The 23,851-nt window shown below is 39.4% G+C and overlaps 3 protein-coding genes across 3 annotated transcripts in view; 2 read left to right on the top strand and 1 right to left on the bottom strand.

Moving 5' to 3' along the window:
- Nucleotides 1-2,951: 2,951 nt before the first annotated feature.
- Nucleotides 2,952-13,876, top strand: LOC139312155 (histone H1.1-like). The gene is made up of 2 exons (XM_070936717.1): nucleotides 2,952-3,816; nucleotides 13,867-13,876. The coding sequence occupies exon 1, from the start codon at nucleotides 2,952-2,954 to the stop codon at nucleotides 3,522-3,524; it is 573 nt and encodes a 190-aa protein (XP_070792818.1). The 3' UTR covers nucleotides 3,525-3,816; nucleotides 13,867-13,876.
- On the bottom strand, nucleotides 12,849-22,279 carry LOC139312153 (ohanin-like). Its single transcript, XM_070936716.1, has 4 exons — nucleotides 21,921-22,279; nucleotides 19,481-19,575; nucleotides 17,824-17,919; nucleotides 12,849-14,091 (listed from the first exon to the last, which is right to left on the bottom strand). Exons 2-4 carry the CDS (start codon nucleotides 19,551-19,553, stop codon nucleotides 13,610-13,612), a joined length of 651 nt encoding a protein of 216 aa, XP_070792817.1. The 5' UTR covers nucleotides 19,554-19,575; nucleotides 21,921-22,279; the 3' UTR covers nucleotides 12,849-13,609.
- The window catches only part of LOC139312145 (butyrophilin subfamily 2 member A2-like), a 27,405-nt gene continuing 21,419 nt past the window's right edge, over nucleotides 17,866-23,851 (top strand). The window contains exon 1 of the mRNA XM_070936703.1: nucleotides 17,866-17,952. The gene's annotated coding sequence lies outside the window, so the exon portion shown is untranslated. The remainder of the gene's footprint in view (nucleotides 17,953-23,851) is intronic.

The following is a 23,851-nucleotide window of genomic DNA, read 5'->3' as shown; positions in this document are numbered from 1 at the left end:
GTGGGATTTCTTCCATGCTCTTCTTATCAGCCAGAGCAGCTCACCACACACAGCATTGAGTTTCTGTAGTGTAGCAGTTCACCCAGCAGTGAAATCCGACCGAATCTATCCGGCTCGTGTGAACCAGTAGCACCGGCGGCGGGAGGCTCTGTCTACCTGCCGGGATATTATGTCCCATTTTTGACCCTCTGCACATGCGCAGAAGAGGTGTGCGGGCTCACATTCCCGAATAGGTAGCGAAGGTAAGTGCATTTCACCGCTGAGTTCACCTCACAAACAAAAGATCCCTTGTTTGAACTCAGGCATATGTGTATATACCCAAGAGTGTAATGCAGTGTAAGAATTGATCTACAAAAAGATGTGCCAGGTATTTAAGCTTCCATTTATTATTTCTTATGGTCAAATGTAATTAAAAACTTAGGGTGTATTTATATATCATATATTCATTTCTCATAATTTTGTTTGGGAAAGTATAAGTCTGCAATTTTATACCCACCTTGGAGTAAATGCTACAAAATTTGAAATCAGTAGGAATGTATGGAGTTGAAATAACTCCAGATTTTAGATTTTAAGTTTCAATTAAAACATTTCCAGAATGATGTCAGTTGTAGTCCAACAGTATTTAGAGATCCATGTTTGTGAAGAAGTCGAAAATGAGTTTAGTTCTAGTCAGACTTAGGCTATTATTTTGGGGTCCCTTTTGTTCAAAACATCTTTCTATTTTGTTTAATCATAGTTTTTGAAATGATGCCCATTATGTTTAGACATTTCATTATCTGAAAATCTAGAAAAACTAATGTTGAGCTTATAGAATATAGAGCTTTCAAACACTATGGTTGACATTAGACAGGTGACTTCATTTTAACAGGAGAAAATGATTTGCAAGGAGTAAGAGTTGGAAATAGTAAGGGAAAACAGACACATAGACTTTTGTCATTGTATAACAACATAAACAGAGGGACAGATACTTGGGCTTTATTTAAGGTTATTATTTTCAATCTTTCAATCTTCCTTTTGAAACATAACTTCATATCATCACTGAAATATTTTGGAATAGATCAGTTTGTTTGAATATTGGTTAACATAGAATAAATGTATGTTTGCGCTCTTGGGTATCAGCATTATATACTATAGGTCTGAAATAAAATTGTGCTACTCAAAAATGTCTAATTATCCTTTTGAATGTTCATGTTAATTTCCTGCATATTTACTCAATATTGATTAATTTTTATGCATTGTTATTTTATGTCAGTGTCATTTAATAGCATTCAAAGGAATGTCTGCTCTTCCAAAATTAGGCATTGTCAATATCATTTTGTAAAAACCAAGAGAGAAATATATTGGTAGTCAGAACTGAAGAAGCTTCTTGGATGAGAAAGTAAACATTTTCAAGGAAAAAGTCCAGTTGTCTCTTGAAAAAGCACCTTCGGGACAATCATGACCTGGATGACTGAGACTCTCCATAGACATATATTGGTAGTAGCAACTCAGATATCAGATTTTGTTAAGTGGATATACTTAGGCACCAAATAAAAATGAGTTAGCCATCAGTTTAAAACATTATTTTTAGGTATTTTATATTTCTTCATATATAGTTTATTGAGTTTGAGGCTGCACAAATTAAAACTTTCGGTTAAAAACTGCTTCATTAATTTTTCTGTAATTAAAACTGTCATTACTGATAAAATACAGAATATGAATATTTTAATCTATCTTCTCCCTGTGAGCAGAGGACGTTAAACTATCATTAACATGCTAATCTGTGATTTAATCATGTTTACTGGATAAACTGCAATTATCAAAATAGTGATTATAAAACAGCAACTGGGTCCACAGAAAAGGCTAAGTCACAAATAAGCCACTTTACTGTATGTTTTCCTGTCACAAATGGATCTGACTTTCTGGATCATCTCAATAAACTGTAGTATAAATTGTCCTCTGCAGAAAATGGGATAAAATGCTGCTTTTAAAACATAGAAGTGTGTCCAATACCATGTGATCTTCTCTACAATTTATGCAGAATGTGTGAAATATTAGAAAATACTTTTAGCGCTAATTTACCTAAGTGGGAGGCTAATGCCTCCTACTAAGGCAGCATTTAACATCCAGCTGTCTGCAATTACTGCCAGTTCAATTCTCACCAGGCTCAAGGTCGACTCAGCCTTCCATCCTTTCTAAGATGGGTAAAATGAGGACCCGGTTTGTGGGGGCAATAAGGTGACTTTGTATAAAAATATACAAAAGTATGAAGGCTTAACGCATTGTAAGCCGCCCTGAGTCTCTGGAGAAGGGCGGCATATAAAAATAAATAAAAAGAAATAAGAATAAGCTCCACTGACTGCAGTGAAGTATAGAGAATTATGCTCTTAGGTGTCAAGCCTGTACCCATAGTAGGATCTGATCCTTAAATACACATGGATAATATCCAGCTGTTAGATTACAACCCTATGCAACTCACTATTCTTGAAAATTGTTTTTTTACCAAACAGGACCATTCTCACTGAGGAGAAAACCGCAGGAGGGTGAGATTAGCGATATGAAGAACAAAACATAAAACGTAATCTCCCTATCCTATTTTCTCCATAGTGAGACAGACAGAATGAGTCTGCCTTTCAAGTTCGTGACAATTCTAGCCGTCCAATAGTGACGTAAACTAACTGGCTGAATATTACCGCCGCCGCTTAGTGCGACGCACCTCCTCTTTCCTTACACCTGGGAGAGAAAAGCAGTAGAAGGCGGTGGAACCCGCAAATTTCTAAACCTCGGGTAGCCTTTCGAAACAAGCGAATAGATAGCAATGGTATCAAACGTTATTTTTTAAAGACGGCATGAAAGCTATTGGTTGTTGGATATGCTGAGGAGAAGTGGACCTGAATGAAAACTGACTTTACGAGGTCCTCTCCTACGGTGCGACAGTTACCTCAGGAAACAGAGAAGAGCAGCGGCGTTCTATGTCGTTACGTCAGACCGAGGGCTGTATATATTTACAGCTCCTGCCCAACAGTTTTCAGTACGGGCTTTCGGTGCCTAGCGTGAGAATGGTTCACGAAAAGCGGCAGGGAACTGCTGCTGAAACTTCTACCGCAAGTACTTCGACGAAAGAGACGGAGAAAAAGAAACGTGTTTCGGGCTCGCTCTCGCAATTGATTCTTCAGGTTTTAGAAGCTTGCAATTCCCGAAAAGGTATCTCGCTGGCTGCTCTCAAAAAGGCTCTGATCGAAGCTGGGTATAATCTGACTAAGAACAACGTCCGCCTCAAAAGGGAGCTGCGCAATTTGGTCTCCAATGGGGTGGTGATCCGTGTCACCGGCAGCGGTGTTTCTGGCTCCTTCAAGTTTGGCAAGAATCAGCCGCCGAAGTCGAAAAAAGCGACTGTCAAAACGGCCAAGGGGAAAAAGGAGCCTAAAAAGACCCGAAAAAAACAACCGGCAGTTCATAAACCTAAAGGTCTCCAGGGTCGTAAACCTTCCAACTCTGGAAGGAAACGTCAGGTGAACAAACGTCCTGCAGGGAAAGCTCGTTAACGAGGTCCTCGCTTTTGCTAACTACACAAAACTGTACAAAAGGCTCTTTTAAGAGCCACTCCGGAATCGCTGAAAGAGCTAATGACATTTTCGGATCAGGTTTTTTTGCAGAGTACCAGTAAACGACACTCTTTTTGAATGATCTCGGCTTAATAGTTTAGTGTACTCGGAAAAATCGAGAAGTTTTTAAAAAATTAGTAGCCTTTGATTATGCAAAGAAAACTTGTGTCAAATGACAATTACGGTTCTTTTTTTTCCTCTCGGAAGCCTCGCTATTTTCTTATAATGCCAGGTAAATAGGTGAAGGATTTTATGATTACAGTATAACTCAAGCATGTTAAATAGAATTTATAATACAGGAATGGAACTTAAAAATAATAGTTACTGGCTGATTAATCAGGTAGGTTGAATACTAAAATTGCAATGAGTAAATGCATTTGCTAGCAGCAAAGCTTATTTTTATGAATGTAGTATTAATATGGGAGAGCATTTTTTGGGAATGTAGTCAAGTGAATTTTTTTCTCACCAATATCAAAGGAAAAATAACTCGGTTTCATTCTTTCTAAATCAAGAGATCTTATTTCAATGATTTTGGTATCTAAAGTTAAGCATATTTTATTCCTCTAAAACACATTTTTGGCTCGTTCATGTTTAATATAGGTTGCTTTATTTGTTTAGATACCTGGTTAAAGATTATGAAGTAATGAAAATGGATTATATTAGAGGACAAACAAAATAACGTTGCCATATTTGAGGCACTTTATTCCAATAGCCCCTTATTGACGCCTTTTCTGTCAGTTTAAAAATTGGCAGCCCTTTTAACACAAATTTTAGTTCCAAAATCCTTGAAGACAGGATTTTGCAGATGGAGATTAAGAACGTTAACTAGGGTTAAATATGAGAAACGATTCTCAATGTAGCTTAAAATATTTTAGTTAACAGTCTGTCAAAGTAAAACGCGAGCCGCCATTGACACAATTCCAAGGAAGGTGGGCAAAACGGATTTGCTGAAGACACTATAAAAAATTAATTCTATCCGCCTTCAGATTGGCAGAACGGCTTTTTATTATCTATTCAGAAAGCGGAAATTACTAATCGAAACCCACAAACCAGATTTCTAGTCATAATTAAGCAACTTTATTATTCCCTCTTCGGTTATTGAAACATGGCTCTAAAAAGAACCTTTTTATGCCACAAGAAAACCTTTTAAGCTCTTGGGGCTGTAGCCATCGCTCCCTCTTGGCCAAAGCAGTATTTTGATTTCGTCACACTTTCAGGCCGTCCAATTTCCAGGGCTGTTTTTGGCGTGGATTTGCTGCCTAGGTCCCGCTGTGGGAGGAGACGAGAGCTCCCGGTCTAGCAGGAAAACGCAGATCTGCATGTAGCTGGAAGTTGTAGTTTATTCGACGAATTTTCTTGTCCCGGGCTTTTTTGACAGCTCTTAGATTCAAAACCTGGGCGCTCCTCTTCCGATTCACTTGGTACAGTCCCTTTTCGGAAAGGATTTTCTCCCCCCTCCCCTCCCCAAACCTACAACGGCGCCTTCTAGAGCCAACTTTACGCGCCCATTTTCCCTCCAATTTTCACCACTTCCAGGCAAAACAGCTCTCCTTTCTACAACTAACGGCACAATGCAAAAATAAAGCTTCCTTGAATGTCATTGGTTAAAGCCTTCTGAACGGGAAGCTATTTTATCCAATAAGAAGCAAGGCCCATTTATTGTTTCTGAGGGACGAAGAGGCGAATATAAGTGTCCCAGGATAATAATGTAGGATCCAATCTGTCTCAGTTACCGAACCTGTAAATTACTTAGTCTACCATATCAAAGGTTAAAAATATAATTCTGTATTAATTTTCCTCCTTCCATGGAAGATTTGGTCATATCCAAAACACTGCGCAGTAAAGCCAAATTAGTGAGGCTAAATAAAACAATTTTTTGTCTAAAACCAGAATAAAGGTATAATGTCACATCAGAACAAATACCATTCCTTTTAAACCCATTATCTATCTCATTCAAAATCCCAAAGGTGCTTTTTCAAAAGGCAACTGGACTTCCTTTGTTTTCCTTGAAGACACTTCATTTGTCATCCAGGTCTGACTCAGAACTAAACAGACAATCATGATGTGAATGACTGAGAATCTCCATAAACATCTAATTCAAAATCATTTCACAAGTCCACTGTTAACCCTATACAAGGAAAGCATTTTTATCCCACATTCCTATCAAGCAAGATCTAGTCGTTTGAGTCATTCCCAAGAACAGAAGAAAATGTCTTACATCAGAGTTTGCACCATGAAAATTCTGGGACTTAAGTGTCTACATCTGGAAGTTGCAAAGGTTGAGATGCAAAAGTTTATCACTTCAGTCAGCTGTATTATGTATTACTATTTGGATTTAGTAAACAAAAAGTGGCTTAGGCTTGGCTTAGCATAATTAATTCAATCATTATAGCTACAAACCAGGGTTTATGAATTAGTATCATTCAAACCCAAGAAACCATGATTTATTCAATAAATCATAATTAAATATTGACTCATGGAATGCATAACCATAATCAGTTTCCAGTAGAAGTTCTCCAACAGTCACAGTCAGGATTTCCCCCCTCAACCCCCCACCCCCGAGAAATTTAGGATCATATGTATTGTTCCACTCTGAGATACATTATTTTGTTCAAGATCCCTTTCTCATAATATACATGCAATCACCAAGCAGGCTATACCCAATACAGATATCTCTGTTTCTGTCTCTGTCTCTGTCTCTGTCTCTGTTTCTGTCTCTGTCTCTGTCTCTGTCTCTGTCTCTGTCTCTGTCTCTGTCTGTCTGTCTATCTATCTATCTATCTATCTATCTATCTATCTATCTATCTATCTATCTATCTTATCATCTATCTGTCTGTCTAACTTTCCTTTGATCCCTGCAGTTTTTCCCCTTGCCCAATACCCAATTTTCCTGCTTTTTTGTCCCATTCAATTCCCCCACCCTGAAGCCTCCCACTGAACAAATAATTAGAGGATACATTTTTTTCCTGCCCCACCTGGGTGTCTTGGAGGAGCTGACTTCACAGAAAACCTCTTGGATTCCAGGTATGTAACTTTCTTTTCTAACAATAAGTTCTATCAAACAACTTTACCCAGCATTTGTAACTCTACACACCCGCCTCCTACATACATTTGATGGCAAAGCAAATGACAGCATAGTCAAATGACCTCCTAGGGCAGTGTTTCTCAACCTTGGTAGCTTGAAGATGGGTGGACTTCAACTCCCAGAATCCCCCAGCCAGCAGCGCTGAAGTCCACCCATCTTCAAGCTACCAAAGTTGAGAAACACTGTCCTAGGGCCTAAAAGAACCTGCTTCCATGCGTCCTCTTTAAAACTGCCCTCCACTTCTGCCACATAATAAATTCATGAGCTGCCAACATTATTCAATGTTTTTAGTTTTCATTTTCTGCCGGAGCCTCTGTCTTCTCCTTCCATTTCCATTGTATGCTGTCCAGTTTGGGTAGAGCCCTCAGAAGGACTAATTTTGCAGGTGCGTCACACAAGCAGGATTTATCTCTCTGGGGCTTGCCAGGACAGCAGACTGGGTTAAATTTCTGCCTTTCAGAACAGTGGAAATTCTGGAAGGGAGAGTTATAAATTCAGGAACAAAGTTGAAAGAGAGTGAGCGAGCAGTGATTGGCTGGCATTCTCAGAATTTGGCCACTATAACTGAAGGGCCTACAAATTCAACATCATGGTATTTGTGGATGATGAGGGCATGTGCAAAAACTGGGTTCGGTTTTAGGATGCCAGGAATATTGTAATTTACAGAGGGAATTCACATCTATACGGCAGAGCAAAACATTCCAAGGAGGACAAAAGAATGCAATAGCTAGAGCTAACTTTTCCTTTTAAGTACGGTAGCTCCTAAATGAAATGCAGATTTTAAAACACTTTTGTAGGCCACTTTGTATGTCCTCCAAATTAAAGACCCTAGCTTGTAATTATGAAATAAGAGCTGTCGTGGTGCAGTGGTTATAATGCAGTACTGCAGGCTAATTCAGCTAACTGCCAGCTTCCAGCAGTTGGGCAGTTTGAATCTCACCGGTTCAAGGTTGACTCAGCCTTCCATCCTTCCGAGATCAGTAAAATGAGGACCCAGGTTGTTGGAAATATGCTGACTCTGCTTAGAAAGGGATGAAAAGCACTGTGAAGCGATATATAAGTCTAAATTCTATTGCTATTACCATGAAATCATCCATTATGAATGGAAGCTGAGGCCTTAGTTACCTTTATTGAATGTTTTGTGGTTCTAATAGATACAAAGAAGACATTTACTTTGAAGGCCTCCATCCTTGAGGGTTGGTTCTGTTATCTTCTCAGGACTTTTTCTGAATTGAATGAGGTCCTCCTTGGTGGGTGAAATGCAGCTCTGATCCGGCGACGGTTTTGTCGTTTGGTAGAGTAGGTCTTCACCCTTCTACAATGGGGTTTTTGCTTTGCAAGGACATTGTCCTTGTAGTAAGGGCTGACTTGCACTTTTACTGGAGGAGGAAGCCCTTTCTTTGAAGGTCTGCATCTTTTAGGAGCACTTTCGTCAAGAGAACTTTGAGCTGTCTTGAAAAAAGATGCAGCCGTGTTCTTGCAGTTTCTGCTGGATCTCCTTAAAACGGAAGCAGATCCCTGATTGGATTGGTGTGATTCTCGAAAAGCAGAATTACTTTTGCTACCAGCAGAACTTGATTTTTTAGCAGCAGAAAGGGCTCGTTGACAGAGATTTGGTGTTCTTTCAACAGATTTACTTTGGCTGGTGGATCGCCTTGATGACTTTTGGCCTGCTTTTATTTTCCGATGGGATCTCTTGGGCCTTCTTCTAATTTTTCCAGCCTTCCAGCTCAAACTCTTTGCTTCTTCGGCTTTTCCCTTTATCTTTTCAGAAGCACACATCCCTGCCTTCTTTATCCTTGCAGCTTTCTCCAAGTTTCTGGATATTTTGGTGATCTTTTCCTGGTACTTTCTGACTACAAAAAAACTTGAGCCATTGCCACATGTCATACGCACCAGGGCACCTTTAGACACCAAGGACTGTAGCTTCCTCTTAATTCTAGGATAGTGCCTCCTCACATCGTATCCCTTTGTACCGAGCACTTCCTTCAGCTCTGCAAAAGTGAGGCCATTGTGTGACTTACAGGATGCGATTGCTTCAATAATAAGCCCTGAGATGCTGGGCAAGGAATCAATGGATTTCCAAGGAATCAAGCTTTTCTTATTTTGCACTGAGTTTGCTACCATCAGGGTCTTTGTGGTGAAATTAGCAGTTTCTTTCTTTCTTTGACTGGACATCTTTCTTCTAGGAACTGGTGCCTGCATTCCTATAGGCATCATGTTCTCCTGGGTCATCATCTTTCTCATGGGACTTGTGCGTGCCTGCCTGCTGTTTCTCTGTGCCAAGCCTCTGCTGAGACAGAATCTTGTACTTGGTGTCTTAACTATATGTACAGCAAAATCTGACACAATGGAAATACTTCATCTGGCTTCTGTTCCTAGCAACCAATCACAATGCTTGCTTCTATCCTTGAGAACTCACCTTTCATAAACATTCCCTGCCCACCCTCACATTTTCATCCTATTCAAAAGTAGTTTAGACAGGGAAGCACTTTTCTACATGCCGCTGTATGACAGCAGAAAGCCTTACTTTTTTTGCAATAGCTTTTAGTTGATCACGTGAAGGAATGAAGAGCATGAAACTTTCCTGTTAATCATGGGGGGAGGGCTGCATAGGTCTCACTCACACCATAAGTAAAGACCCATCAGGCTACATGCTTTCAGCAGAAGCAGTGTTACACAAAGCACAGAAAAGGATCATAGTAAGACAAAGAAATGAAAAGTCTAAGGCAGGGGTGTCAAACTCTATTTCATCGAGGGCTGCATCAGGGTTGTGTTTGACCTCGGGGTGTGTGTGTGTGGGGGGGTGTAGCCAGGGTGGGCATGGCCAGTTCAAAGTCACTTGTGTTGGCGCCTATGGTGGCCTGAGCACTCTGCCAGCGAAAACGGGTTCCCGAGCTCAGCTTTCAGCTGCGACGGCCTCCTGCAACCCTCTGCCAGTGAAAACGGAGCTCAGGAGGACCGTCCACGAACCTCGCGAGCTTAGTTTTCGCTGGCAGAGGCACCGTGGGCTGGTCCTTTGCTGTTTCCAGGGTGGCCCCGCGGGCCAGATCTAAGAACCCTGTGGGCCGGATCCGGCCCCCGGGCCTTGAGTTTGACACCCCTGGTCTAAGGCAAAGAAAGGAAACATAGCTAAAACCAGTTTGTGGTTTGTGCCTTCAATTCAGTCTTGATTGCTGGTGACTGCCTGGGCCAGTCCCTGCAGTTTTCTTGCCAAGATTTCTGGAAGTGACTTATCCTGTTATCCGTAGTCTCCTGTTTCCTAGGGCTAAGAGAAGACTGGCCCAAGATCACCAAGCTGGGTTCATGCCTAAGGCTTGACTAAAACTCACAGGTCTCCTGGTTTCTCATCTGGTGCCATAACCACTATTAGACCAAACTGACTCTCTAAAACCAGTTTATCCGAACACAATTCATGATACTTCTCCATATCTTTTTATTCTTGTAAACCATCCTTGCTTCTCCCCTGTGGATATGTGAATTCATTCCTTGTCCTTAAAAAAAACCCACCTTCTCAACTCTCTTCCTGAGGATCTCATCAGTTCTGTCTTTACCTTCGCCATCCTTCAGATGCATTTTTTCTTCCTCATATGTTTTTAGAATAGAATAGAATTCTTTATTGGCCAAGTGTGATTGGACACACAAGGAATTTGTCTTTGGTGTATATGCTCTCAGTGTACATAAGGAGAATAAAATACATTCATCAAGAATAAAAAGATACAACACTTAGTGATAGTCAAGGTTACTAATAAGCTATCAAAACGTACTAGGAAACAAGTAAAAACAATATAAATTGAAAGATACAAACAACATGGTTATAGTAATAAGTGGGAAGAGATAGATACTAGTAAGGAAGAGAAGAATAATAGTAATACAGTCTTAATAAAATATTTGACAGTGTTGTGGGAATTAGTTTTTAAGCAGAGTGATGGCATTCGGCAAAAAACTGTCCTTGTGTCTAGCTGTTTTGGTAGCGTCTTTTTGAGGGTAGGAGTTGAAACAGTTTATGTCCAGGATGTGAGGGGTCTGTAGATATTTTCACAGCCCTTTTTTTGACTCGTGCAGTATACAGGTCCTCAATGGAAGGCAGTTTGGTAGTAATTGTTTTTTTCTGCAGTTCTAATTATCTTCTGAAGTCTGTGTTTGTCTTGTTTGGTTGCAGAGCCAAACCAGACAGTTATAGAGGTGCAGATGACCGTCTCAATAATTCCTCTGTAAAACTGTATCAGCAGCTCTTTGGGCAGTTTGAGCTTTCTGAGTTTGTGCAATATTTTTATTCAGTGTTTTTATATGTTTTTATTCTCACTATATGACCTCAACCTAATTAATTTGTACTGATTACTCACTTTTGTATTCAATTCATTCAGTTGGCTTAATGTGGTTGCCAAAGTATCCTATTTTCTGGATAATACATTCAACAATAAATGTGGCTGCATAGGCTGAAGTCATGCAAGCCAATGAAGAAAAAGCTGAGAAAACTAAGAGTAATGAAGTAAAAGTAACCAGGTTTAGCATGGTGTATCACTATAGGAGCTGGATTTTAATTGTCCGAATTACCAGTAGGTGAATTACATAAACGCAGGATCCCTGTAGAAGAACAAAATATGGATCCCTGAGTATTGGACAAAATCCTAATATTGTTATTCATGCAGATGATCTCATTTTGATCAGCCAAATAGAATGGTGATGATAAAGATTAAATGTTAAGTTAAAATACCGGAACAGGCTCATGAATTTCAGAAGAATTCTTTGTATTTAAGAATACTGATATCAGAGGTGAGGAACCTGTGAATCTCCAGCTGTTATTCTAAACAACAGTCCCTAACACCTTTCACAGTTGGCAATGCTGTTGGGAATTGTAGTTTAATGAACATTTGGAGGGCCATAGATTTTCTATGCTTGATATATGTCATCATAATGTGTCTTTGTCACAAGATTTTGTAAGGCAGGGGTGTCAAACTCAAGGCCTGGGGGCCGGATCCAACTCGCTGGGTGTTTAGACGTGGCCCGCAGGGCTACCCTGGAAACAGCAAAGGTGCAGCCTTCCCAAGCGTTGTTTTCATTGGCAGAGGCTGTTGCAGCCAAAAATGCAGCTCGGGAGGGTTGTGTGTGGCCCTCCCAAACTCCGTTTTCTGTGGGGGAGGGTTGCAGGAGGCCGTCGCATCTGAATACGGAGTTTGGGAGCCCTTTTCGCTGGCAGAGCACTCAGGCCAGCACAGGCGCCTCCGACAAGAATAATGTCAAGCTGGCCATGCCCACCCTGGCCACACCCACTCTGGCCCCCAAGGTCAAACACAATCCTGATTCGGCCCTCAATGAAATAAAGTTTGACACCCCTGCTGTAAGGAATCAGCTGAACTTTAGAAACACCGCAAAATACTGAGTTTAGCTGGCCATTATCTATATCAATAGCCAAAGAACAGATACCATATTAAGATTCTACCAACTATCAATTCATTTGTTAACTTCATTTTCCCCCAAAAATTTCATTCAATTGTGTTCAAAATTTTATTCAATTATTCAATTTTGCTAATTCTAGCAAAATTTCAGAAACCGTGAGACTGGTCCTGCCTTAGGAACAAAGCCAGTTGGGTGACCTTGGGCCAGTCCCTCTCTCTCAGCCCTAGGAAGAAGGCAATGTAAAACCATTTATGAAATCTTGCCGTGAAAACTCCAGGGACTTATATACGCATATGCACAACCCAATCAGGTTTCCTTGCTTAGACAATAAGAAGTTACTGTTCCAAACACAAATATGGCAAACATCAAACTATATTTTTGCTACCTGTACTTCAGCAGTGTGTTTGCTGTTATCTGGATAGAGGAGTTGACTGGAACTGTGCTAAGTGTAAACTAATCTGGAAATTACACAATTCACACGGTAATTTTATAACATAGTTGAGGCTGCAAAGTGACACAAACTACCTTGTCAAGGTAAATTAGGTTCTGTCTTTGTCTCACTAAGGAGAATCACTTTGGTTGTGGAGAATACCAAGCTTCTGTAAGGGGAATCAAAGTTACTCTGCATATGTTTAGGCTCATTTCCAGACTTATGAGGATAATGAAATGTTTTGATAGCCGTGAGTGATGACTTGAGTCAAGAGTCACACAAAACTAGTAAAGATCTAGATAGAAGCTTGCTTGTTTTTGGAGGGTAATAACCATAAATTGGAAGCAAATCATATTTAAATAATGAAAGTAATAAAATTGAGACTTTATTAGCAGTACACATACAATTCCTTTTGTCCACTTGATTAAACAGATTTGGTATATTACTGGGACGACCTTCAATGTGGCCTCGCCATAATTCCCTTCAAGAAACTTTTATGTCTCTAAGGGGAAAGGATGCAATATTGTTTATGCAAAGGAGTGTAAAGTGTATGGCAACAAACCCTTCTGTTTGGAATTTAAATGCTGTTGGCAGTTTGGGGATGGGGAGGGACATATGATACAGGTAGTCCTCGACTTATGAGCACAATTGAGCCCCAAATTTCTGTTGTTAAGCGAGACAGTTGTTAAGTGAGTTTTGCCTGATTTTTATGGCCTTTCTAGTCACAGTTGTTAAGTGAATCACTGAAGTTGTTAAGTTAGTAACACAGTTGTTAAGTGAATCTGGCTTCCCCACTGATTTTGCTTCTCAGAAGGTCACAATAGCTGATCACATGACCCTGGGCACTGCAACGGTCATAAATATGAGGCTGTTGTCAAGTGACTGTTTTTTGATCACGTGAATGGTGCAACAGTCGTAAGTGTGAAAAACAGCCATAAGTTATATTTTTGCAGTGCTGTTGTAGCTTCAGTCATTAAACCAACTGTTGTAAGTTGAGGATTACCTGTATATGATTATTCTCCCAAAGCCAGAGATTATTAAATGCTTGAACAGGCATTGCAAAGGTTGTGTAGAGAGAAGTCCCTTGTTTTAATCAAGAATTGTAACTCCTTAAAGATTTGTGAGTGAAACACCTCCCCCTAAATAGTAAAAGGGTACAACTTCCTCCCTATTGAAATTGGCCTTGACGGTAGTGACTTCACCATTCAGGTTAAAAATTACTTCCCCCCCATTGTAATCCAAAAAGACAATAATCTTTCCAGAGCTGTTGTGAGGCTTGTCAGAATCCAGTCCCCGAAGCCACCAGAGACCACTTTGCCAAATCCGTTCTTCGGGAACAAGTCTGAGATTTCCTTTTCTCTTCACAGACTTGCCGGCTATCCCAACAGCCCATTCCCTTTGTGTCCCATATTTCACTTCAAAGAAATGTTTCCCTGATTGGAATCCAGGAGACCCCAGTACACAGGGGCTGCTATTGAATCTCTCTGGATTGTCTGGCACAACTTGGGGGACACCCACATTTTCCACTGTCTTCTTGTCTGACGACACAACCAGTGATTCAAATGCTGTGTTTGAGTCAAACGTCACATCAGCTGCAAGAAGAAAGATAGTACATCAGAAGCCAAATCAAATTCTAGGTAAGTAACATCACTGAAAATGTCATTATCTGTAGGGAATTGGAGAATGACATCGGAAGCACACTGCTTCTGTTTCTGGTGTCATTGTATGGATGATCCTGGATGATCTCATTCCTGGACGATCTCATACTATTCATATTTCTTTTCTAATCATAACAATCATAAAATTTATGCCATGTCTTGAAATACATCTCCTCTTTATCTTTTATTTTCAATGTTAATCTATTCATTTCTGCACATTCTAAAATTTTCTTTATAATTTCTCCTTCCAGTGTGATTTTATCTGCTTTCCAGTTTTGTGCAAATACAATTCTAGCCACTGTTATTATATGAATAATCAAATATGTATCTTCTTTATTATAAGTCTTTTGTAGAAAGCCACATTGGAATATTCGAATAATGTTTTTCTTTCACTCTCTCCCACACTGATAACAAACCATTTCTTATATAATGTCTTTGGAAATATCCATGTATCAGGGATGAAATGCTCCCGGTTCAGACCGGATCACCCGATCCGGTAGTGATGGAGGCGGGTGGTTCGGAGAACCAGTAGCAAAAATCCCTGCCCCCCCCATGCCCAGCTGAGCCGCGGGATCATCAGAGGCTTTTTTTTTTAATTTTTAAAAGCATTTTTTCTACAACCTCTGGCAGAAAAAAATGCTTTTAAAAGTAAAAAAAAAGCCTCTGATGATCGCACGGCTCAGCTGGGATCGTCAGAGGCTTTTAAAAGCATTTTTTTAAACCTCTTCACCGAAGAGGTTGTAGAAAAAATGGTTTTAAAAGTTTAAAAAAAAAAAAGTTGGCCCACCCAGTCACATTACTCCCTCACCAAGCCACGCCCACAGAACCAGTAGTAACAAATTTTAGATTTCACCACTGCCATGTATCCTTTGTTTCCCGTACCATAAAAAGGCATACCAACCCAGTTGTAAATCACGACCCTCCAATGTCAATAGTCTTGTATTCCTTAATAAAATCCATTCTTTAATTCATTTTAATGCTGCCGCTTGATAATACAATTCCCAATTCAGAAGGCCAAACCCACCTCTAATTCTTGCATCTTGTAGCATTTTTATGTTGATCCTTGCTCTCTTTCCTTGCCACACATATTTCCACGTTATTTTCTTCAACTCTTCAAAATATTTTTTCTCCAGTTTTATTGGTATAGTTTGAAATAAAAATAATATTTTTGGTAATACATTCATTTTTATTAATGCTATTCTTCCCATTAGTGATAATTGCAAGTTTCTCCATTTCTCCAGGTCTATTTCAATTTGTTTTTTCAGTTTCTGATAATTGTCTTCCTTGAGCGTTGTACATCTTGATGTCAGATAGATGCCCAAATATTTCATTTTCTTCACAATTTGAATGTCCAGTTTCTTCATCATCTCCTCCTTTTGCTTTTCTCTCATATTTTTAACTAGTATTTTTGTCTTATCTTTATTGATTTTCAGACCTGCTACTTTCCCATATTCTTCTATTTGCTCTTATAATTTTGGCACTGTCTTTATTGGGTCTTCCATGATAAACATCGAATCATCCGCAAATGCTTGTAGTTTATATTCTTCTTTTTTGATTCTCATTCCTTTTATTTCCTTTTCATGTCTCACTTTTCTATTTAAAATCTCTAATGTCAATATAAATAATAATGGAGATAAAGGGCATCCTTGTCTTGTTCCTTTTCTAATATCTATTTTCTCTGTCATTTCACCATTTACCATCACCTTTGCCGCTTGGTCTCTATATATAGTTTGGATCATATTTATAAATCTGTCTCCAAAATCCATCATTTTCAACTGTTTTATCATAACTTGCCAATTCACATTGTCAAACGCCTTTTGTGCATCTAAAAATAACAACGCTATTTGTTTCTCTGAGTGTAATTCATAATATTCTAATGTGTTTAATATTGTTTGTATATTATCTCTAATTTGTCTTTTTGGTAAGAAGCCATTTTGGTCCAAATGTATAAACTCGTTTAATAATTTTTGAAATCTTTCAGCCATGATTGATGCAAAAATCTTATAATCCGCATTTAATAAAGATTTCGGTCTATAATTCTTTATCTGTTACAGATCTGTCTCTTCTTTTGGTATTAAAGTTATATATGCCTCCATCTTCTTCAGCCAAAAAGGTTTTAGAAAAAATGCTTTTAAAAGTAAAAAAAGAAAAAAAAAGCCTCTGATGATTGCGCGGCTCAGCTGGGCATGGGCGGGGGGGGCAGGGATTTTTGCTACCGGTTCTCCGAACCACCTGCTGCCATCGCTACCGGATAGGGAGTTCCGATCCAAACCGGGAGCATTTCACCCCTGTACCCACCCCAAATTAGAGGGCCAAGAAAGGCCACAAAATATCTCAGCTTCATTTCCCACTTTTCTCCTCAAAACTCACATTTATGAATAATGTATGTACAGCAGGGGTGGATTCTACTTACCTTTACTACCGGTTCGCAATGGGGCTGCGCATGCACAGAAGCTTCCTGATGACGTCTGGGTCAGTGGGCGGAGCCTCCCGCCGGTTTTACTACCAGTTCTTGCGAACCGGTCAGAACCGGGGGCAACCCACCACTGAGGTACAGTATGTAATGTATAATATTGTATGTTTAGGCACATATACACACATGTATGTGTGATATGAGCTGTGGTGGCGCAGTGGGTAGTGGAGTATTGTAGGCAAATTCTGCTCACAGCCTGGAGTTCGATTCTTACTGGTTCAAGATTGACTCAGGCTTTCATCCTTCTGAGGTCGGTAAAATGAGGACCCAGATTGTTGGAGGCAATCTGCTGACTCTGTAACTACTTACAGAGTAGTGTAAAGCGGTATATAAGTCTAAGTGTTATTGCTATTGCTATGACACAACAAATGCTGTGAGCCTCAGTTCTCCAATATGGTTCATTTTTACCACTACCCTTTTTTTGCAAGTAATTGATTACAGGCAATTAGTTTTGAAGAATCATTGTCAAAAAGGCTTCTGGCACTCAAAAAGGAGACCTGGGCTGCCCACAGTTCTGGGGTCACTGTTGCACTGTTTCTTATATTCTGCTAGCCCATTTAAGAAACTATTCTGCACACTAACTAGCAGAGGTTGAGAAACACTGCTCTAAGATGACAAAGCCTAGCAGATCTTATACCTCTCAAGGCCACGGTTGACTCTATTTATTTATTATTAGACTTCTATGCCACCCATCTCAAAAAGGTGACTCTAGGCAGCTTATGGTGTCAGAATAAAGGAAAATGCCAGCACAACTCAAGTGGACTTAAGGTTGTCTCTTTTTTAGATTACTGGGAGTGAAAGCAAAATCACAGGAATACAGTACAAAAAAATGTTTCTGGGACAGGTTTGCACTATAGTGAGGTGCAAGTCGGGAAAGCCAATGTTTGTTGTTTAAATTTTACATGACTCTGTTCTCTTTTCCCTTCAGAATAGATTTATTTATTTGATTTCTATAGCCGTCTCAACAAGAGACTCTGATGTTAGGAGAATTCTTGTTGGACCATACGAAGGAGGCCAGGAAATATCTAGCAACCCAAACTTAATTGCAATGAGATTGTCTGGCATTATTGTTCACCTGACCCAACTGATCTTGGGGAAGGACACCTACCTTTCTTCTCATCCAAGATGCTTTAAATTTCAGCAATATTTACCCTTTTCCCCCTCTTGCCAATCTTATTTAACTCATCTCTTACCTTTGTTCCATCTTCCAGGGGGTGAAGCCAGAGCCTTTCCACCATTTTCATGATCAGCAAAAAGGCATAGTGTGAACAGGAGCAAGCAACAGAGTCCTAAACATGGACAGAACCCAAAAGCAAGAATAGGTAAGGCATTGTTTATACTGTCTTATAGATGATAACATTTGCTTTACAGAAAAACTGGGCATAATTTAGGACTTGCTGTCATGTGTACCGTATAGATAGTCCTCAACTTACAATGGATTCCAAAACAGCTACTTACTACCTGGATTTGAAGTACCAACATCTGGATCCACCCCATCCTGTGGGCCAGATCCACAACTCTGCCCATGGTCATATGAGTGCATTTTGATGACCTTTTGCTATGACCCGTCATCACGTGACCACAATTTATGGTATTTTTAACAAAAATCAACATATACTTCCAGCTCCCGGCAAATAAGTCTCCATAACAAACAATGGGTTTGCTTAACAACTGTGGCATTTGCTTAACAACCATGGTGTTCTTTTTACAATCACTACGTAAGCCTTATGATTGCTACAAAAAAGGTAAGAAAATCGGGTGCAGTCACATGATGACCCGTTTAATGACCGTCATGACTTACAACTGAAATTGTGGGTTCAATTATGGACATAGGTCAAGAGCTGTGGTGGCGCAGTGTTTAGAATGCAGCATTGCAGGTTAGTTCTGCCGACTGCCAGCAGTTCAATTATCACCGGCTCATGGCTGACTCAACCTTCCATCCTTCTGAGGTCGGTAAAATGAGAACTTTGGTAGTTGAGGAAAATATACTGACTCTGTAAATACTTAAGAGAGGGCTGTAAAGCACTGTGAAGCAGTATATAAGTCTGTGCTATTGCTTATACCTAAAATGTCTTGCAGGTCTTGGGAATGTTCTAACTTCTATTTCTTGGTTAGTATATATAATATATATATTACAATATATAATAAATATATTATTCTGTTTCATTTGTTTGGAGGAGATATTTAGAGAAGACTGACTGATAAATGCACAATGGGATGTATTTCCTTTTCCCTTCTAAGATAAATCTGTCTCTTCCAGCAATCTATAGCAATCATAAGCCGAGGTGGCGCAGTGGTTAGAGTGCAGTACTGCAGCTACTTCAGCTGACTGCTAGTTCAGCGGATCAAATCTCACCGGCTCAAGGTTAACTCAGCCTTCCATCCTTCCGAGGTGGGTAAAATGAGGAGCCAGATTGTTGGGGGCAATATGCTATTTAGTATACTGTCTTTGGTGTAAGCCGCCCAGAGTCCTCGGAGAGTGGGCGGCATAGAAATATGACTAATAATAATAATAATAATCACGCCTTTGCCAATACATGAACAAAATATGATAAAAACCATATAGTTACTGTATATACTATGGCTCAGTGATGACCAAAGCAGAAGAAAATGTTTTGCAACATATGAAGGCATTATCTTTATATTTTTATCCCACGTTTTAAAAAATATATAACTGAAGGCAGCAAACATACCTAACGGAAGAGGAGTGTTTGATCACACTGGGGAAAAGTGTGTACCATATGATCAAAGGGGACACTGGAGTTGCCAGTGGAGTTTGCACAAAAGAGAGCTGAAAGTGTTGAAAGACCAAAAGCAAACCACAATCACAGGAATTTTTTTTTCCTTTACCTGTGAGCTTCCGCAGGACTTTCTTTGCTTGTAGGAAGTTCAAACTAAATTGGAAGCCAGCAGAAAGAGACATGACCGTTATAAACTCTTGTTCCCTACAGAAGGAATAGAGAAAATGAGTAAATGGTTAAATGGATTTAAAACTTAGTTCAAGTGAATCCAGAGAATGACATACAATGTCATCATTTTTTTTATTCTGAAGTTTTGCTGTGAGTGATCAGACACAGTTCGTTCTCAGATTTGGCAGATGACCAATAAATAATATTGTGAAGACTTCTGTGAACTACAAAAGGATTGAAATCCAAAACTGCCCTTCTGTTTTTCAATGAGTTGGTTGAACACTCAACCAACATTTCAAGAAGGATTGCAGCACAGGTTTTCACAGAAGGACATGCAAAGGGTTGCACAATTCCACATGACAGGTTCCAAAAAAGCCTTGTGTAACAGTTTATGAAGTCTCCTGCTAGAATTTTATCTGCTTGAGTGCAGGCAGTCCCCCATTTAAGAACGTCTGACTTTTAAAGACAACCTTTGGATATTAATGGGCTTGCCTGTTTCAAAATGGCAGACGACCGACTTATTACAGTACTTAAAATGGCAGATGACTGACTGGTAACATGAACTCACATAAAATGGCAAATGACATTCTCCTTCCTTGAGCCCACAAACCAATGAACCAATGCAATGCTTTCAGGAGCGTCATAAAGTAGTGTGTGTATTTTTTTAGTACCATATATAGCCTGTTTTCTATGGTTTGTGGAAGCATAGTGCAGCTTCAGCAGTTTGATAGGTCTTGGAAGACGAATGCCTTTTGCCACTTTAAGTTGGATAGCTTTGAGTTCAGGATGGTGAGAGATTGAATTCCAGTGGGTTCTCTTTGGATTGGGTTTTCCTTGCTAGAAGTCTGTTTCCTACATAACTTAGTTTTAAGGTGTAAAACAAAGTAATAAGTTTAAACTTAAAAAAACAGCTTTATTGTTGTTTAGCTCTGTAGTTTTATAAATTCTAATTAGCATTTCCTCATTTCTCCACCTTTTTAGGGGAAAGTAATGAATATGCCAATAGGAAATAGGAAAACAATAGGGGGAAAATTGGCATTGTTCAGAGTTTATTTTAATCACTCAAAATTTAAGCCACAACTTGTGACTACCAGTCCCAAGTTCCCAATTCCACTATCCCAACTTGTTGATGAGTACTGCTTCTACAGATAGTTCTCAACTTATAACCATAATTGGAATCGAAATTTCAGTCACTAAGTAAATGCAGTTGCTAAGCAAATCATGTGACTGAACCCATTTTATGATCAATTTTACTGTGGTCATTAATAGCAATAGGAATAGCACTTAGACCTATATACCATTTCACAGTGTTTTACAGTCCTCTCTAAGCGGTTTACAGAGTTAGCATATTGTCCCCAACAACCTGGGTCCTCATTTTACTGACCTTGGAAGGATGGAAGGATGAGTCAACCTTCAGCGAGTGACAATCAAACTGCTGGCAGCCGGCAGACATCAGAAGTAGCCTGCAGTACTGCATTCTAACCACTGTGCCACCACGGCTCTTAAATAAACCTCCTCATTTGTCAAGCAAATTACGTGGTCATTAAATGAATCACATGGTCATTAAGCAAATCTGGCTTCCCCAATCGATTTTGCTTGTCTGAAGCTGGCTGAGAAGATTGCAAATCATAGTCATGTGATTGCAAGACATAGCAACCTCTTAAATGCAAGCTGGTTGCCAAATGCCCAAATTCTAATCACATGAACACAGGAGTGGTGTGACAGTCATAACTTCAACTTCATAAGTCACATTTTTTTAGTGCCAGCATAACTTTAAGCAAACGGTCATAAGCTGAGGTCTACCTTTATTCAAATTTTCTCTTGAATAATTTTTCCTTAAGAAGATAAGACAAAACTATTGTGCAGGATTATGCCTGAAAATGATCTGGCATCTACACACCAACAGCTGAAGCAATTAGTCGCCAATCTCTACAAGGTTCACTTCACAAACGAATAGTTGAGCTGATGGGCAAATGAATAATGCTCCAGCCTTTTTCTTCAATCGTTTCTCTAGGATGGATGTCTCCGAACTTGGCAACTTTAAGACTTGTGGACTTCAACTCCCAGAATTCCCCAGGGAGTTGGCTAGGTGGGGGAATTCTGGGAGTTGAAGTCCACAAGTCTTAAAGTTGCCGAGTTTGGAGACCCCTGCTCTAGGAATTAACAAGGTAAAAGGCATAAATGCTCCCAGTTTACTTCAAAAATTTGAATAGTAATAAAATGCAGAGCTTTGTGTGTCAACAGCCGCAAAAAGCTATTTGAGCCCTTGGGAAATAAACGATCCTTTCCACATTCTATCTCCAGTCGAAGCTATTATGGGATTCACAAGCAAGGGTAAGTAATCAGCATTTCTGGAAAAAAGCTGCATTGTAAGATCTTACCTTCTTTTCTATTATGAGTCCTGGAGACTCTGTCTTCTTTGGATCAAATGATGTCAGCCCTTTCACTGAAGTCTCTTAAATACCCTCTCTGTCAAGGATATAGTTTCCTGTTCCTCCTTTTTTCAAACCAAGCCATGCAGCCTGTTCTTCAGCATTTTTCAACTGGGCATGCTGTATAGGAGGAAGAGGGGACCAGAGAGGTTGGCAGTTTGATCAGAGGTCTTAGATGATGCAATTCCAGGAGATGTTTCATGCTCACGTCAGGTTTCATAATCTTGAACACAGTTTAGCTGTTTAAGTATCTCACAGCAAAAATTAGTCTTTAAAGACCAGAGCACTCTGAACTCTTAATTCTTAAAGTTCTCTGGCTTTTAAAGACTAATACTTTTTTTTTTTTTTGCTTTAAGAGGCCCTAAAGATCTTACTTGTTTTTATCTTAAATAACAGAAGGTAGTTCATTCAGCTAGTCTAGTACCTAATGGTAGTATTTTTGCATATTCCGCATTTCTATGCTGGCTGTCTGGATGCCTTTAGAAGATAAAATATTAAGATTTAAGATACTTCATCTATATCGACCAGTATCTATCTATCTATCTATCTATGTATCTATCTATCTATCTATGTATCTATCTATCTATCTATCATCTCTCCCTCCCTCCCTCCCTCTCTATCTATCATATCTATCTATCTATCTATCTATCTATCTATCTATCTATCTATCTATCTACCTATCTAATGTATCTATCTTCTATCTATCTATCTATCTATCTATCTATCTATCTATCTATCTATCCATCCATCCATCCATCCATCTATCATCGTTCTCCAACCTAGTGTTCTCAATCTATATTAGATAATATCTCCCATTTTTTTTTCAACCAAACCAATTGTCCACAATGACTGAGGTTGATGGGAGGAAGGTAACAAAGTGATGATTTAAGTGTTCTAAGTTATAGTTTCTACGTTCATTGGCTGCTTTTAACTTTTTCCCACTTGTTTTCAAATGAGTTTTCTTTAACTTAGACTTCTCCATCTGCTGCTCACTATGTTGGGCTGCATCTGCAGAACAACTGGTTGAAACGTGGAATTTTGGGATCTGAAGTCCCAACACATCTGGAAACAACCAGCTTGGGAAAGATTGTTGCTTACATACAGGCATATAATTCCAATTCAACTAGCTCAAGGAAAATTGTTGGTGAGTTAACTGGATCCTCAACTTTTAAGTAAAGTATAAGAACTGGTTTGCTAGATATCGTTGAGGCTTTGTCAATAATCAAACATATTTTTAGGTTTTTTTCAACAGTTTTAGTAAATAATTGTTTTCTAATGTCTTTTGCAATGAAATCAATTATTTTCACTGCAGTTTTACGTGAATGCAATCCTATTCCCAGATCTACTCCATTTTTAATTTGAGATTCTATGTCACTTTCTATATCAGAAAATGGTCTGCAGTTTTGTGCCAGATTGTAAACTATATTGAATACTCAACTACCTAGTACTACCTAAATTCTTTTCTGTCATCTTGTCCAGTCCTTTGCACCCTGCTCACACTGCTTCAACTTCTCTTGCAAAAGATGTGAGCTTTGGATAAGAAGTGCTCTTTCATCTTTTTCCCAAGAGAGGCCTGTTGCACCTCTTTACTTTTCCCAGCAGCCTCTATTTCGAAATGTTTCCACTCCTTAGCTATGTGAACACTTTTTTTCTGATGCTCTAATGTCAAATTTTTCACAATACTTGCAACCTATTTTTTTTTTAAAAAAAACTGCCAATCTGTCGTATTTCTCCCTAAAGTTGGTGTATTGCTGCAATGTCCAGCAGTCAGGGAGATTATTTGCAATGTCCGAGTTATCGGAAGTAGTTGCTGTGCTCGTGCTGCTTTCGGAAGTAGTTGCTGGGCTCATGCTGCTTTCTCCAAGTTGGAGTGCTTGAGG

This window comes from Pituophis catenifer, unplaced genomic scaffold (genome assembly GCF_029215685.1).
Source record: "Pituophis catenifer annectens isolate HBS135680 unplaced genomic scaffold, rPitCat1.0.hap2 SCAF_2, whole genome shotgun sequence".
In the NCBI taxonomy this organism is placed as follows: Eukaryota; Metazoa; Chordata; class Lepidosauria; order Squamata; family Colubridae; genus Pituophis; species Pituophis catenifer.
The sequence above is the reverse complement of the archived record's forward strand: the minus strand, read 5'-3'. Positions and strand labels throughout refer to the sequence as shown.

Excerpts from the sequence above, each read along its gene's own strand:
- LOC139312155 (XM_070936717.1), top strand. The coding sequence starts at position 2,952 with ATGTCGTTACGTCAGACCGAGGGCTGTATATATTTACAGCTCCTGCCC.
- LOC139312153 (XM_070936716.1), bottom strand. The coding sequence starts at position 19,553 with ATGTCTCTTTCTGCTGGCTTCCAATTTAGTTTGAACTTCCTACAAGCA. Across the intron at positions 17,920-19,480 it reads AGTCCTGCGGAAGCTCACAG|GACTCTGTTGCTTGCTCCTG; the intron begins GTAAAGGAAAAA and ends GTCCATGTTTAG. Across the intron at positions 14,092-17,823 it reads CCCTGGAAGATGGAACAAAG|CTGATGTGACGTTTGACTCA; the intron begins GTAAGAGATGAG and ends TTCTTCTTGCAG.